Source organism: Haliotis rufescens, unplaced genomic scaffold (genome assembly GCF_023055435.1).
Source record: "Haliotis rufescens isolate VD_foot unplaced genomic scaffold, xgHalRufe1.0.p SCAF_14, whole genome shotgun sequence".
Lineage (NCBI taxonomy): Eukaryota > Metazoa > Mollusca > Gastropoda > Lepetellida > Haliotidae > Haliotis > Haliotis rufescens.
The window spans coordinates 33,198,070-33,215,885 of record NW_025963824.1 but is presented as its reverse complement, the minus strand read 5'-3'; the positions used below and the strand labels follow the sequence as shown (position 1 = coordinate 33,215,885).

The following is a 17,816-nucleotide window of genomic DNA, read 5'->3' as shown; positions in this document are numbered from 1 at the left end:
CTTACACTTGTGTCTTCTGATTCAGTATCAGCAGCAGGTGTCTGAAGCAAGGAGTGGGTGCAAGGGCTGTGTCTGTGTGGTTGTTTCCATGGCTACATCTGCCCTGTCTTACACTTCTGTCTTCTGATTCAGTATCAGCAGCAGGTGACCATCTTCATCGTGGGTTTCCAGGATGTCAGTGGTCAGAAGCTTCGCCTTCTCCAGCAGGTCAATGAGGTGAGAGACATCTGCCATCTTAACTTCATCTTGGCCAACATAATTGACATCATAAGAGGGTATTTGTATTGTTTTATATACAGGTACCATGTTTTGTATTCAATATGATTCTTCAAAATTTAGTTAAAAGGACCTGTGAAGATCCTGCTCCTCCTCAACCCATGCTTGCCGTAAAAGGCGACTATGCTTGTAGGAAGAGGCGATTAACGGGATCGGGAGGTCAGACTCGCTGTCATTGTATCCCAATTGCGTGGATCAATGCTCATGATGTCAATCACTGGATTGTCTGGTCCAGACTCGATTATTTAAGAACTGCCGTCATATAGTTGGAATATTGCTGAGTGCGGCGTTAAACAACAAACACACAAGCAAAGGGTAGGCAGTGTCTGTATATAGCATTGATTTGCTGATCCCTGCTGTTGGGGAGTTACCACTCGTGGAGTCGTGATATGAATGGACAAGCCGTGTTCCCTAATCAGATGAACAAAGGTGTGAAGTATTAAATGAGTGCGACGTTACCAATGAAACGAACAAACAAACAAACATTGTTCCAGTTCTTCATGGAGAACTCTAAGTCCTATGAAGAGGAGGACTGGTTTCCTGGGACCCCCGACATCGACTTGGAGGATGTCGCGGACAAGATTGATGACTCGCTCAAGACGGCCAATGATCTCACCAAGAGACTGGGAGAGCTAAACAAGGAAATTGTAGACTGCCTGGCAGCCTACGCAGAGAAGAAAGCCACTAATAAGTGAGTTCAAACATTATTGCTGGTTGGTTACATTATAGCTGGCTGGTTACATTATTGCAGGTTGGTTACATTATTGATGAGTGGTTACATTATTGCTGGCTGGTTACATTATTCTTGTTGGTTACATTATTGCTGGCTTGTCACAATATTTCTGGTTGGGTACATTATTCTTGTTGGTTACATCATAGCTGGTTGGTTACATTATGTCTGGTTGGTTACATTATTGCTGACTGGTTACATTATTCTTGTTGGTTACATTATTGCTGAATGGCTACATTATTAATGTTTGGTTACATTATTCTTGGTTGGTTACATTATTGCTGGTTGGTTACATTATTGCTGACTGGTTACATTATTCTTGTTCGTTACATTATTGCTGAATGGCTACATTATTAATGTTTGGTTACATTATTCTTGGTTGGTTACATTAATGCTGGTTGGTTACATTATTGATGTTTGGTTACATTATTCTTGGTTACATTATTTCTGGTTGGTTACATTATTCTGGTTGTTACATTATTGCAGATTAGTTACATTTTTCTCATTGGTTACATTATAGCTGGTTGGTTACATTATTTCTTGTTGGTTACATTATTGCTGATTGGTTACATTATTGCTGATTGGTTACATTATTCTTGTTGGTTACATTATTTCTGGTTGGTTACATTATTGCTGATTGGTTACATTATCAATGGTTGGTTACATTTTTGGAAAATGTTAATTAAGTTAAAAAACTATTCACAACAATATGTTTGTCACCATGAAGAATGCCTCTTCTACTTCATTTGAAAGTCAGGTGAGCTACAAGGTTGAATAAGCGGGGTAAGACCATACCCACTATAACTACTCCAGTTGTAATTTTGTTCTGGGAACACCCATGCACCCCAGAATCTTTCACAGGAAAGCAACATCTCCAACAAAAAATACTTTTACAACACTCTTCTCATATGTTGAAATGCCCTTCACTAAATTTAGGGCCAATTCATTTGGGGACATTATTTTGAATATAGATCAATGTTGACTAGGGATGGATATTTGAGGTTTAAAGTGTATCACAATATTTTGCGATGCACAAAGCCGCATTGCGATACGTATCATGATATATTGTATAATTCTAAATTTTGGTAATAATTCTAAACATTAAGGTATGAATTGAAGTTCATAAATGGAACAAAACAAGATGCTGGTACAACATAATGTTTACTCAATAAATGCGTTTAATCAATAAATACAGAGCCGTCTTGCGGCCCCAGATGCATGCTAGTGCAGCGAAGGCATTTGGCAAGAAAACAACATCACCCGATATATTGAGATGAAAAAATGATGTTGTGATACGTATCGTGGAAAGAATGAACCTCAATTTACTGTAGAATAGGTCTTCAGCAACCCATGCTTGCCGTAATAGGCATCTATGCTTGTCGTATGAGGCGACTTAGGATCGGGTGGACAGGCTCGCTGACTTGGTTGATGTATGTCATCGATCCCAATTGCGTGGATCGATGCTCATGATATTAATCACTGGATTGTCTGGTCCAGACTCGATTATTTACAGACCGCCGTCATATACCTGGAATATTGCTGAGTGCGGCTTTAAACAACAAACCAACCAACCAACTAACCAATCAATTTACTGATGTACCAATTACTGCACACCCTTCATGCTGACCTCTCATTCATGAAAGTCATTATGATTTCTTGAGCATCCGTGCAGAAAAGTCACTGCTCCATTAGTGATTGGTGAGATGAGAGAGATTTCACTTCTGAAATGAAGGGGTGGTCGGGTAGCCTAGTGGTTAAAGCGTTCGCTCGTCACGCTGAAGACCCGGGTTCGATTCCCGACATGGGTGCAATGTGTGAAGCCCATTTCTGGTGTCCCCCGCCGTGATATTGCTGGAATATTGCTAAAAGCGGCGTAAAACCACAATCACTCTCTCTGAAATGAAGCTACAGTCTCCATCTTGGGCCAGTTCTTTGTAGGCCTGTATAAAATAGTTCGATCATTTGGCTTGGAAGTATCAGCATCAGTATGACCAAAACAATTTACTACCAGAAACATCATTTTTGGATTTAAAGCTAAAATTTTACATCCCATAAACGCCATATTATTAATTGTTTATGAATATAATAGAACACAAATTATTTGAATATAATCAAACCCGTAAACAAAATCAGGAAGAAAAAATATAGTATCATAACACTTATAACAAAATGTTTTGCTTTTTCCAATTGTAAACAGGCCAAATATGATTCCTTCTAGTCATCATTACACAGAACTATATGTTTATAAGAAAAATGCCCCCCTCCATCAAATACCCTGGATAAAAGAGGATGTTTCGATGTAATACAATGATTTTGGTCATGTGTTATTGAGGGCCTCGAAAATAGGTGAGGCTCGAAAACATGTTACATGGGGTTAAACAGCGAAGGAGATACAATACCCTGGATTATAGAGGATGTTCAATGTAATACAATGGTTTTGGTGCAATGTGCTGGCTGATGGGCCAGGGTATTCTTTACAATACAATGAGGTACAATTCCCAGGATAATAAACCGCCTCCGTGGTCTAGTGGTAGAGCATCCACCTGGAGAGCGGAAGATCCAGGATTCGATCCCCAGCTGCGTCATACCAAAAGACGTTAAAAGATGGTACTTGTTGTTACCCTGTCTGGCGCTCGGCATTAAGGGGCTAAAACAAGGACTGGTCGGCTCGGAGTCAGTATACTGTGTCTGAGTGGGGTATTCATGTTAAACTGCGACATGGTATCTCAGTGGGCGAGCACTATAAATCGGCATCAGTCCGGACTAGTACAAGCAGACACATACGTACATGCACGTCGCTATATAAGTGCAATAATCTTGGACGCGACGTTAAACCCCATTTCACCTCACCCCCAGGATAATCCAGGCTGTTCCATGTATAACCATGTTTTCTTCTCTCCAAGACAAGTAAACCTCCAAGGTGGGGAAGTGAAGTAAGTCAACAGAGCATGTGTGCATTTGTCTTTGATTTACCGGCACTGTTTGAACAACCTAACCTCCGTCACATACCGTATTCGACGTAATAAGCGCCCCGCTCTAATAAGCGCCCACGGCGATATTTGCTAATATATTGGCAAGTGAACATCCCAATTAGCACCCCTTCCGATTTATCAATGTACACATGACTTATTTATTCCTGTATAATACGCACTCGTGTGTAATATGCATCATTAATTATGGGCAATTAAATTCTGGAAAAAATTTATGTCGTATATAAACAGTTTAGACTGTCAGGATAAACCACAAAATTTATCTTGCAACTCTGTTTTTTCCACCAAAGTGATATTCTAATAAGAGCCCCCTATTTCTAATTTTGAGAGCGCCCTGGGCGCTTATTACGTCGAATACAGTACTTGGTTATTTTAGTGTTGTATGTTGCTGCCACTAACTGATTACATCTCAACCCACTTGCACAAAGTGATCTTATTGCTAAGATGATCGTAACTAGGGGTGACTATTGGTCTGATAATCACTATTGCGATAACTATTGATATTGAAAGAAACTATTGCGATAAATATCGATAGTTTTCTGTGTATCATTTTAGATGGATTTTAGAGTTGAATTAAACCTTGGAACTGAAGTTTCCTTTGAATGTGATAACCATAACAACAACAAAAAAGGAAAGTTTGAGATATGACTGATTTGTTTTGTCTTTACCCTAAAAGAAACTTCCACATTACCATGCCTGTGTGAATTACTACCACTCATGATCAAAAGAAAAACAAATTTGACCAGCATTGCATGTATTTTATTGATATGGTAAATACAATCGAAACTATCGATATTCCTAACTAAAATCGATACTATTAATCGGAAACTGATTTAACAATCGATTTATTGACTTTAAGTGCTTACCAATAGCAATATATCCATATTTCGATTTATCGTGAAACCCCTAATCGTAACTCCCATACTTTAACACAGCATATGCTAGTCTTAGCACTAAGATTGTTTTATGCAAGTGGGCCCAAAAGTTGTTGCTAATAAATGGACATTTTGACACATTTATTTGAATAGGCAATTATTGAAGAGCACGAATATTAGAGCTTCAGATAGGAAAATATTGCCCCAAATGGTCGCAAGTATTGTAACTTCCTGATATTTCTTAACATGCTCAAAGCTGATTGGTTAGTTGAAGCGATGTGACATTACAGTAAACTACGTTTATAATGAATACACTTATAACGAACTGACCGATATATAAAACTTTTTTCTTAGTCCTGGCCATTTGTTGTATATATGCTGTATATATGCTTATACCGAACTATGGTTATTGCGAACTATAATTAGTGGTCCTTTCGAGTCCGTTGTAACCGTAGTTTACTGTGTATTGCTTCATTGTTGAGAACGATACGTTATGACATCATCTGTGTTCATGATATTACCCGTTGATAACATCACATAATATGAACATTCCATATGGTTTTTTTCATATTCTTCGATAAAATGACAGTGAGGAATAACCTCCTCAAAATTTCGGATTTACATATTATCTGTGAATGAATACTGAAAGTCATTTGCCAAAGGCGCAGGACTGGTTCCATTCATTCCCTCAGGAAATGATACAGAATTTCTCATAACTCATTAGGTATTCTCAAACTAGCACCTGTTAAAATGATGAGCCATTATGTTGACAATATTACTCGATCGTACATGAGCGTCCCATGTTTTGACAGGTTCAATGACCAGAACTGTATTGAGTTATGTCCCCTACCATTCTCTTTGACCTTGTGACTAAGCAAATTCCTGGATCCCTTGACCCTTAATACTTTAAATTTCTTTCAAAATGGCCAATGAAATAACCATATTATGTTTCTAAAAAGATATTCACAACAACTGAACATTTTCGACAATTAACAAATCTGCAAAAATTCAAGATGGCCGCCAATTTCAAGATGGCCGCCAAGTTTCCTAAATGTGTGTTTACAAGGTTGAATCATTTATCTCTAAAACAGTGTGCTACGACTTATATGCATATAACATGGCACACTAACTCATTGAAGTATAGTTAACACTTTTAGATAAAAAATTCCGTCACTAGAGACCCCTGGTGGCCCAACATTCCAAGATGGCCGCCTAGAGTTTAGGCATGTAGTTTTGAATACTGATGACGTTGTGGGATATGATTGTAAATGAGATGCAAACTAAACTATTGCCTATGTATTTTGCTTGCGTCAGGGAAGAAATCCTGAATGTTTTTGTTATCTGATTGACCAGGTCTTTGCCCATGTGGTAGTCGCCATCTTTGTGAAACTACACGAGATAACTGTGATCTGATATCTCGTTTTCATTACAAAGAGCCTAACTCGTGATCTACGTGAGGTGGCGCCAGTGGCGCCTGGATCGGACTCAACCCAAAAAAGAACAGAACTTGTACTTTACTAAGGAAGAGTTATCCCAAATTTCACATTTGTTGCACTCGCATTGTTTGAAGTTATCTCCCTTAGACTGGAAAACATTGGCTGCAGTCTTATGTGAAGGTTTTGCTAAAATAAATGGCTTTTTGCATGTTGACATCCTTAATATGTGAGTGTAGGTGTTGTTTGTGTTTGAAAAATAATTTTTAACAAATGAAACATTGTAAAATGTTATTGGAGAATTCCAATGTAGAGTTCTTTTAATAATTCATGATGTATTGTTGATATCTTTATCAGGTAAGTCTCGCTGTCAAGAGAACCTGTACTTTACTGAGAAAGTGTTATCGCAAATATAACATCAGTTACATTTGACCACTTTCTAAATGGCATTGTGTGTTCATAGTCATGAGTTGATGTTTCGCTAGATGATCTAGTCAAAATCTCTGTGCTCAAGACCGCCTCCGTGGTCTACTGCTAGAGTGTCCGCTCAGAGAGCGGAAGGTCTGGGGTTCTATTCCAGGCCGCGTCATACCAAAAGACGTCAAAGGTGATACTTATTGTTACCCTGTCTGGGGCTCGACATTTAGGGGCTTAAACAAGGACTGGTTGGCTCGGAGTCGGTATACTGTGTCTGAGTGGGATATTCATGTTAAACTGCGGCATGGTATCTCAGTGAGCTAGCACTATAAATCGGCATCAGTCCGGACTAGTACAAGCAGCCACACACACACACACACATGTGCATGCATGTCGCTATATAAGTGCAATTATCTTGGACGTGACGTAAAACCTTATTTCACCTCACCTCACCTCTGTACTCAACTTGTCTGTACATAGGGTCAGAACAATATCAAATGGGAAAATTGAAGAATCAGCTATTTCAGAAACTGAAGCCAGCATTGGGTCATGAAATATTGTTGAATTTTGTAATGGACAAAGTTTTTGCCTGGGACAAAACTATATTAAATTTTTTATTGCAGTCAATGTCATTAAATTTTAGTTATTCAATTAAATAAATAATAAGTTGGCAGGGGTGTTTTTAATCCTGTTCTGTGCCTTGAGACCACAACACATTTAATACGTCAAACTCTCATCTCTATAGCACATGTTAACATTCCTACAAACTGAACTTTGGCTGGATACCCAGGTAGGTCATGAGGTGTCTGATTGCATGTTGATGTTGTTATATGACTTATGTCATGGAACTGGCTAGGGCTGCAACGAATACACTATGAGGCAAATACGATTCGTATCACGAACATAGGGTAATGAATACGAATATTAATTCATGATTACAATAACAAGTCAGCAGTTGATGTATTATTTGTTATAAGAGTCGACTAACGGGATCGGGTGGTCAGGCTTGCTGACTTGGTTGATGCATGTCATCAATCCAAATTACGTGGATCGATGCTCATGATGTCAATCACAGGATTGTCTGGTCCAACTGGATTATTTACAGACCGGCGTCATAAAGCTGCAATATTGCTGAGTGTGGCGTTAAACAACAAAGCAAACCAAACCAAAACCATAAACACATGCTTATGACTATGGAAATGATTTTTGTCATTTCTTTTAAATGATTGCAGGTACAGATCCCTTCTATTTTCTAAGGCATTGACTGATTCAAAATGTCATTAAAAATGTAAGGAAGGTTGTTTTCAATTTCGTAAGGACAAAATGTCATAAAACCATTAGTGTCCATCAAAATCACAGTCAGTGTTCACAGGAGATAAGCTGATGAGCGGTGGGGTAGCCTTTTGGTTAAAGCATTCCTTGTCACACCGAAGACCTGGGTTCGATTCCCAACATGGGTACAATGTGGGAAGATCATTTCTGGTGTCACCCATCATGATATTCCTGGAATATTGCTAAAAATGGTGTAAAACAATTTTCACTTACTCAGTATGAAAACTCTGTTTCCCTATCAAAAGTTGAGTAATATATGGTTAACAATTTTCTGCTGACGTTAACATGTTGAATGTTGCCTGTGTAGAGGCAGGAAGAAGCTGGAGAAAGCCCTACAGTCCACGAGGGATGAAGTGGCCAATCTCAGCGAGAAGCTGCTCTCCATCCAGACAGGTAGGTGGTCAGTCTCAGTGAGAAGCTACTCTCTATCCAGACAGGTGGGCAGTCTCAGTGAGAAGCTGCTCTCCATCCAGACAGGTAGGTGGCCAGTCTTAGTGAGAAGCTACTCTCCATCCAGACAGGTAGGTGGCCAGTCTCAGTGAGAAGCTGCTCTCCATCCAGACAGGTAGGTGGCCAGTCTTAGTGAGAAGCTGCTCTCCATCCAGACAGGTAGGTGGCCAGTCTTAGTGAGAAGCTGCTCTCCATCCAGACAGGTCTCCCTCCAGACATGTAGCTGCTCTGCAGAACATGTAGAATCTAATCATTGAAATGTCTTTATATTTAGGAGTGAGTGGAAACAATGTATATGTGTCTTTGTTGTTCAAAAGTTGCCCTCAGTAATATGCCAGCTTTAGAACTGTGACGTGTAATAATCGAGCCTGGACCAGACAGTCCAGTGAATGATATGTGCGGCAATTCATGATCCATCAGTCTCCGTCTGTGACTAATGATGCGTATTTGTGTTGTTCTTTTCAGAAATTGAGGAAAAGGAGGAAAAGATGCAGGCATTGTTTAAACAGCTGGAAGTGAAGAACCTGGAACTCCAGCGCTTCAAGACAGCTGCTGAAGTTGCAAAGGTAAAACCGCGAAACAGTTCTAGCAGCTGCAGCTGTAGCAGATCACGGTGAAACAGTTTTAGCAGCTGCAGCTGTAGCAGATCACGGTGAAACAGTTTTTGCAGCTGTAGTAGATCACGGTGAAACAGTTTTAGCAGCTGCAGCTGTAGCAGATCACGGTGAAACAGTTTTAGCAGCTGCAGCTGTAGCAGATCACGGTGAAACAGTTTTAGCAGCTGCAGCTGTAGCAGATCACGGTGAAACAGTTTGAGCAGCTGTAGCTGTAACAGATCACGGTGAAACAGTTTTTGCAGCTGCAGCTGTAGCAGATCACGGTGAAACAGTTTTAGCAGCTGCAGCTGTAGCAGATCACGGTGAAACAGTTTTAGCAGCTGCAGCTGTAGCAGATTACGGTGAAACAGTTTGAGCAGCTGCAGCTGTAGTAGATCACGGTGAAACAGTTTTAGCAGCTGCAGCTGTAGTAGATCACGGTGAAACAGTTACAATGCAATCAGATGCTTGTCTACAAGACATCATCAGTCTGAGACCCGATAGATTGAATTATTTTCTTAATATTTTGGGTGGTTCAAATTCAATATGTGATCTGATAAGGTGTCTTCTTCATCTTAATTGACGGATTGGTGTTCACTTCATCGACCACCGATATTATCGGTTGATCTTCTACAGCCTACCATGATGTAGGTGTACTATAGGGACCCGGGGTAGAATGTGCCCCCGGAAACCAATTGCTAGTTGTGAGAGGCGTCTGAATTGAAACCTGTGGTGATTCCAGGTTAGACTTGGTTGCTAGGAGATTGCTACAAGAGGCAACTGGATGGATCAGGTGGTCTTGCTCCGTGACTTAGGCGTGGTGTGTCATCGTGCCTTGATGGTGTGGGTCAATTGCTCATAATATCAGTCACTGTATTGTCAGGCCCAGACTTGATGATTTACAGGCCACTGTCATATAGCTGGAATATTGCTGAGTGCGGCGTTAAACAGCAAACAAACACTCTGCCCTCTCACTCCCAAATGACAATTTTATGAGTTTTTGAGAGGATTGGTGTCTCATGTCTTTAAGTTTGGTGGGCACAGGTGGCCCAGTCATCTAAAGCGCACAATTCACTGTGCAGAGTTGTGTCCCTTGGGCACGCCAGGCACCAATGATCATAGGTTCATCTAAGGCCTGCATCACTTCGGGCATTCCTCCCACATCAAGCTGACACGCCGCGATATAACTGGAATACTGTTCAAAATTGGTTAAACCCAACTCACTCACTCACTCTTTAGTTTGGTTTCTCTATGTTCTTCTTTGGCTTGGGTTGTGTGTTTATCTCAGTGTTGGTAGGCTGGTTGTGGGTTTGGGTTGAGGGAGTACTGCAGCTTTTACCTATCTTCTCATGGTTGAAACAAGTCAATACTGAGATTTACTTTTTCAGACTGACAGAAGTGGGACATAAATGTCAGAAAGCATTCAGTTTTTTAAGACAAATTTGTCAGATTAGCAAAATAAATTCACAAATTTTCTTTTACATCTGACCACTGATTAAGAACATATGGTTCCTGTCATTCTGATTTCACATAAATTCAACAACATTCAACCAAAAGTAAGTTTTAATGTTGAATGCTTAAAAAATGGATGTCGATTTTACAAATTATTAAGACATTTGGGATACAACCAAATGTTATAATTTTGTCATTTCATTCATGATAATATCCCAGTAATCAGCATTTGGTTGCTTGGGATCATGTTGAATTTGATTAAAATAACTGCCAGCTTGGTTTAAGAAGATGAGCTACTATGTATTTATATCGATATGGAATGTGGTTTTCTGTTTATGATTCTATGAACATATATGTATACTCTCTGTTGTAGAAGCACGTTCACTTCAAATCTTAAGATTGATTATATCAGTATAGACTTTGAACCAAGTCAATGTTTGAAATATCACACAAATTTCATATATAGTTTTTCACCCGTTTTGTTCAGTGGGCTGAAAATTGAACTTGCATTTGTTTCGATGACAGTATCTTGCAATTGTTGGAAGGAAAAAATAACTCTTCCTTTAAAATCCGGACAAACTTGATCTAATATCAAGAATTGTGTATCAAACAAAACCGAAAATTACCATTTCCCTGAAAATCTTTCAAATGTCAATATGGTTAGAAATAACGTCTTTGTCAACTTCTTTATTATGAGGAACACAATGTTTGGGAGGATATGCTTGACCAGATGAAGGAGTAAGCATATACTCTGAGGCTTTGTGTTCCTCATAATAAAGAAGTTGACATCCATAAATTCTCTTCCTTAGGTGGGGGCGGTCGGGTAGCCTAGTGGTTAAAGTGCTCGCTCGACATGCCAAAGACCCGGGTTCGATTCCCGACATGGGTACAATGTGTGAAGCCCATTTCTGGTGTCCCCCGCCATGATATTGCTGGAATATTGCTAAAAGCGGCGTAAAACCATACTCACTCACTCACTCACTCTTCCTTAGGTGAGAAATAATATTTTTAAAAATGTGTGACATTATTTTTTCATTTTGTTTTTTGGACGTTCATTTACCTGGTTCAACTGTCAGATGCCATGATCTTTGCACCGTTCTTATGCATGACTTGTATCTCTCTTCCCTTCTAACCACTTCGCAAACTAACAGAAAAACGTGCAGGATTCGGAGCGGCTTCAAGCCGAAATAGCAGCTCGCGATGAAACCATAAAGGAACTTCGCCAAAAGGTCAATCACTTAGAAATAGAGGTGACCTCGTCTAATCACACCGAGGAGGTCAGTCAATCGAAGCTGGCATCAGTTGCGGAGGAGAATCAGGTTTGTGTAGGAGGAGTGAATTGTTTTGCTGTGATTCTCTGTGTTGTTATGAATCTGCTTTGTTTATTAATATTTGAGACCTGACCAATTGTTTTTTCTTGTTTTGTGAATTTTTTGGTCATTTTGCTGAGATAAAAAAGGAAACATTCAATATGAAAGGTTTCAGGGGTGAATTTCCTAAATTTCTGATTTGTCTTGAAATGGAGACATCACTGAGTAATGTCTAAATAAATAAGAACCAGTATGTACAGTAAACTACGTTTATAGCAAACTGACGGATATGATGAACTTATTTTTGTCCCGGCCATTTGCTGTATATATGCTGCACATATGCTTAGAATGAAGTACGGTTATAACGAACTAAAATTAGTGGCCCCTTTGAGTTTGTTATAACCATAGTTCATTATAACCACAGTTTGTTATAACCATAGTTCGTTATAACCATAGTTTACTGTATATTGTAAAAAACAAAAACAAGACTTTTGTTATTTTAATTTGGAAAAGAAATACAAACCTAAATACTGTAATACAAAATATGTCTAGTTAAAAATCCTAATGTTTTCTGTTTTTCATTTTGAAAGAAAATTAAAATTCATCCGTAAACAAGAATTATAATGAGTATGGTCTATTGAGTTTTGAAAACAATATTTATCTAATCATTGTAAATATACTTGAGAATTTAGACTGTAACATGGTAGCAGCTTATTGTATTTATTGTAACGCGTGTTATATCTGCATTAAATTTGATATTTGCTTCATGTAATATTTTCCTTTTGAAAGATGTATATTTATCACAGAAAAATAGGAATCATCTTGAGTAGGCAATTCAGCTGTTGAGTGTTTTGTGGAAAGTGTTGCAACATGTGTGTGAGAAATATATAAAGTCATGGAATTCGGTGCACAGTGTATTCGCTGGCCTTTTAGTGTTTCGGCATTAGAAAAGAAAGATACATTAAAAAGTGTACAACAGTACAGAGATTGGGTATCAGGTTGAAGAATTTGCTGAATTTGGGTAGGTAAATTGATCTATTTGAAGGGGGCGGTCGGGTAGCCTAGTGGTTAAAGCGTTCGCTCGTCACGCTGAAGACCCGGGTTCGATTCCCGACATGGGTACAATGTGTGAAGCCCATTTCTGGTGTCCCCTGCCGTGATATTGCTGGAATATTGCTAAAAGCGGTGTAAAACCATACTCACTCACTGATATATTTGAAATTTGAAACATTAGTTTGCTTGCAACAGATCTAAGCAGTGTTTGAAATAGAAAAGAAATGCCAGGCTGCCATCAGGGCCCACAGATTTAAGAAGCTGCAGGCCCTGACTAAACTCTTCAAGCCCTCATTTAGTCAAAACCTGCAGCTTATTGTGACAAATAAATATATTTACTGCAGGCAATAAGGACTCCTAGAATTTGATACAACAGGCTCAACCCAAGATCTGCCTGTCTCGCAGGCGCTTATTTCGAACACTGGATCTAAGTCCATGACATGTTTGAAGCACTGCATGAACAATATGGCTTTTGTATTTTTGTTCACAAATCAGTGCAGTCAGTGGAAGAGGAGGAGTTGTCTCCCTTACATAGCAGGCTTTATTTGTTTTTATGTATGAAATTAACATGGTTAAACGTTCATTGTGTCCATATGTTATTGTTTACTGACTAAAGAAATATATTCATAAATTGTTGTACTTTGATAAAGACCCTATGTATCAAACAGTGGTTACATTTAGGGCTGGGACAGGGTACTCGGGTACTCGGGTACTCGGGTCGGGTGGTTCCTGAGTAGGACCGGATACCCACAGGACTACCGGATCCATGGCAAAATGTATCGAGAACTTCCATGGTTACACCATAAGTGACTGATGTTCGCATTTCTTTCTGACTAGACACGCATTCCTTCTGACTTAATATGTTTGAATAGAGGTAAAACTTCAGTCAACTTCAGTGTATGCATGACCAGATCATTTTATACCTGTATATAAATACATTTTGACAGGAGTACAGTCAAACTATTCACAATCGGACATTTGTACCTATCTCTTGAGATCCCAATTGCGTGGATCGATACTCATGATGTCAATCACTGGATTGCCTGGTCAAGACTTGATTATTTACAGACCGCCGTCATATAGCTGGAATATTGCTGAGTGCGGCGTTAAACAACAAACCAACCAACCAACCAACATTGGGTAACTGGGTAAGGTCGTGTGATAGTGGGGTGGGTACCCGGGTAGTCAATTTGGACTCGTCCCAGCCCTAGTTACATTTAATTTCGACCTCACCGATGCATAAAATATTAATTTGAAGTGTTTATCAAGATGATTCCTATCTTCTGCATGGTATTAAACTTTCTTGTTTATCTATTTGAATTGTTCATGTACGTTAAGACTTATTGCAGTAATGTCTGTAGAAATCTAGGGTAAATAGTTTTAGATTTCAGGAGAGAAACTTACAAACGAGAGTAGATATAGATTATAGGTATAGCAAGGTACTAACTAACAGGGGCTAACTGTAGCTCTGTGTCGGTGAGGGGGCACGGATGGCCCAGTCGTCTAAGGCACCGCGATTTGCTGTGCAGAGTTGCGTCCCTTGGGCACACCAGAAACCTATGATTGTGGGTTCGAATCCTGGCTCCCGATTATGTTTCTCGGTTTGTCAGCACCATACCAGTGCTCGTGGGTTTCACCGAAGTGGTAAACGTATGAGACCAGTATCACTTCGGGCTTTCCTCCCACATTAAGCTGACACGCCGTGATATAACTGGAATAATGTTAAAAGCGGCGTTAAACCCAACTCACTCACTCACTCTGTGTCGTTGATTGTTTGAAGATCAACTTGAAACTAGTTGTCATGGTAATGTGGGATCTATGGTATATATATTTTAGTAACCCCATGAGGATTCTGGGTAAGAATACCTTCCCTTATCATAATTAAGAGCAATGTATACCACGGCCCAAAAAAATAAAAAATTCTGTGTTTTTGTAAATTCTGCAACTAAATTTTAATAATTCTGCACACAATTTCGCAATTTTTTAAAGTTTAGTTTTTGTCAATTTCATAGTTTTCGTCAATTTCAAAGTTTTCTTAGACAAACTTATCCATGGCTAGAATAGCTTATTGAAGTGAATCTGGAGATCACTACTGTAAACATACCGACATGCATTTGCAGTAAGCAAAAATACAAAAGACAACTTCACTTCAAAACAAAATAAATTCCCATTTTAAAAACCTGCTTTCGACTCATATGTTGAAATTCTGCAGTGTATTTGACAAATTCTGCACAAAATGTGTCTTTCTGCAAGATAGGTCTAGTTCTGCAACAAGTGGGCATTTCTGCAAAATATTCCACGAGTGTGGAATTGCAGAATACAGTGGGGACTGTAAGAGGCAGGCTTGGTCTACCCTGACAGCATGTGACTTTGCTCATGATATCATTCACTGGCTTGTGTGGTCCAGATTCTATTACCGTATTCGACGTAATAAGCGCCCAGGGCGCTCTCAAAGTTAGAAATAGGGGGCTCTTATTAGAATATTATTTTGGTGAAAAAAACAGAGCTGAAAGATAAATTTCGTGGTTTATGCTGACAGCCTGAAGTGTTTATGTACGACAGATATATTTTTCCAGAATGTAATTGCCCATAATTAAGGGTGCATATAACACACGAGTGAGTTTTATACGTGAATAAATAAGTCTTGTGTACATTGATCAATCTGAAGGGGTGCTAATTGGGATTGTTCACTAGTCAATATATTAGCAAATGTCCCTGTGAGCGCTTATTAGAGCAGGGCGCTTATTACGTCGAATACGGTATATACAGACTGCTGTCTGCAGCATATAGTGCTACGTTAAACAAGAAACAAACAAAACTATCCTTGGAAGGGACATTCTGCCGTTATTATGTTCACATGGGCATTGACAATATGAATAAATTATCAAAAAGTTAGTGATGGTACTTACAGTTTGAAAATAAACTTGTTGCAAGAAAATAATTATCATAATTTGCCATATTACTTTAGCGCCATCTGACCAACTTCAAGACAAATTTGTAATAAATCTGTATAAGTGCCCATACAAAGCCTCAAAATGTATTTTACAGTTTTTTTTCACAGGCTATGCAGCAGTCTAGAAGGCAGTGTATATAATTGCATAGTAAATATTAGTTTCAGTTTTTTAATTGACATTTGATAAGTTTGACTTGTGTATGTTTATATGAAGCGCCTTGTTTTGTGTATGTTCTTTGCAACCAGGGCAGTTATTACAGCGATTATGGTATTTCAAGTACAATAAACCACTGAAAATTGTACAGATATGCTTGACATGTCTTGGAGACATAAACTTATGTTTTCCATTGTTCAGACTGGGAGAGAAGTTGTGAGTTACCTCCCTTTGAGCACAGTGTTGGCGTGTTGAATCACCTGTAGAAGCAAGCCATGCTAGATCACTCTAGGCAGGGTAGTTAGGGGAGTAGTATATCTCACATGTCATAGACAGCTGTTAGGAAACATGTTTGCCATCACTGCATGGTTATTGCGGACACCTAGCTAGTTGTAGGACACCTAGATCTTGTAGCAACATTTTGTACAAAAACGTGCTGGAACCTCTGATGTATTAGAGTCTTTCAGTGCCAATAGTGTGACATTGTTGCACGTTTCTTTCACTTGGGACTTTTTAAGGGGATGGGTTGCATATCTTCGGCAAAACCTATGATCGTGGGTTCGAATCCCGATTCACCCTGATTTTGTTTCTAGGTTTGTCAGCACCATACCCGTGCTCGTGGGTTTCACCGAAGTGGTAAACATCTGAGACATGCATCACTTTCGGCCTTCCTCCCACATTTAGCTGATACACCGTGATACAACGAGAATACTGTTCAAAGCAGTGTTGAACCCAAGTCACTCACTCACTCAACTTATACACAGGGTTAGCCTGTTCATGGCTTCTTCCAAGTAAGGAGTCTGTACTATAATGATGGCTTGCTTTGGATCTGACTCTCTCCGTGGTCTAGTGGTCTAATGGTCTAATGGTAGAACATCCGCGCGGAGAGTGGAAAGTCAAGGGTTCAATCTCTGACCATGTCATACCAGAAGACGTTAAAAGATGTACTTGTTGTTACCCTGCCTGGCGCTCGGCATTAAGGGGCTAAAACAAGGACTGGTAGGCTCGGAGTCAGTATACTGTGTCTGAGTGGGGTATTTATGTTAAACTGCAGCATGGTATCTCAGTGGGCTAGCACTATGAAATCGGTATTAGTCAGGACTAGTAGAAGCAGCCACACACACGTGCATACACGTCGCTATATAAGTGCAATAATCTTAGATGCGAAATTAAACCCTATTCACCTAACCTGCTTTTGGAATAGGACTTAAGATAGGCAGTCAGACAGAGAATAGTGAATCTTGTTTCAACAGAATACCTATTGCAGTTAACAATTGGGTGTTGCCAGACCTTGCCCTGGAACGAGTTCTATCGAGTCAATTTTGTAAAGAATGACTTCCAATTTATCTTAAACATCCTCATTCCAAGATATGTTCTGTTTGAAATAAAACACTTGAGCACTGCTATAAATAAGATCCTCTGGTACACCAGTTTATTTTTACAAGACCTGTGTACAGATACAAGGATGAACTGTGGGTAAGGACATATACATTCTTAATGTCATTTTTAATTAACTGGAGGCAATTAAGATTAGAAAGTGCTTTACATGGATGTTTTATTCACTGTCTTCATTTCAGAGAATATCTATCTGCAACACTATAACACTGTAACACTGTAACCACTGTAACACTGTATCATGCTTCTTGCTTTCTCCTAACACAGTTTCTGTATATATGTTACAGGGAATATGTCAAAACTGGGAATCTGTCAAATCAGGGAAAATGTTAAATCGGGGAAGGTGCCAAATTGTGGATTATGTCAAAACTGGGAATATGTCAAACCAGGCAATATGTCA

General features: G+C 39.3%; 1 protein-coding gene across 5 annotated transcripts in view; it reads left to right on the top strand.

Annotated features, from left to right (window-relative positions):
* Positions 1–17,816, top strand: part of LOC124117142 (myosin-9-like) — a 124,648-nt gene that overhangs the window by 14,170 nt on the left and 92,662 nt on the right. For all 5 annotated transcript variants that reach the window (XM_048395304.1, XM_048395303.1, XM_048395306.1 and 2 more), the window contains exons 5-10: positions 133–216; positions 771–967; positions 3,910–3,939; positions 8,361–8,446; positions 8,969–9,069; positions 11,703–11,870. In XM_048395304.1, coding sequence (XP_048251261.1) covers positions 133–216; positions 771–967; positions 3,910–3,939; positions 8,361–8,446; positions 8,969–9,069; positions 11,703–11,870 — 666 coding nt within the window. The remainder of the gene's footprint in view (positions 1–132; positions 217–770; positions 968–3,909; positions 3,940–8,360; positions 8,447–8,968; positions 9,070–11,702; positions 11,871–17,816) is intronic.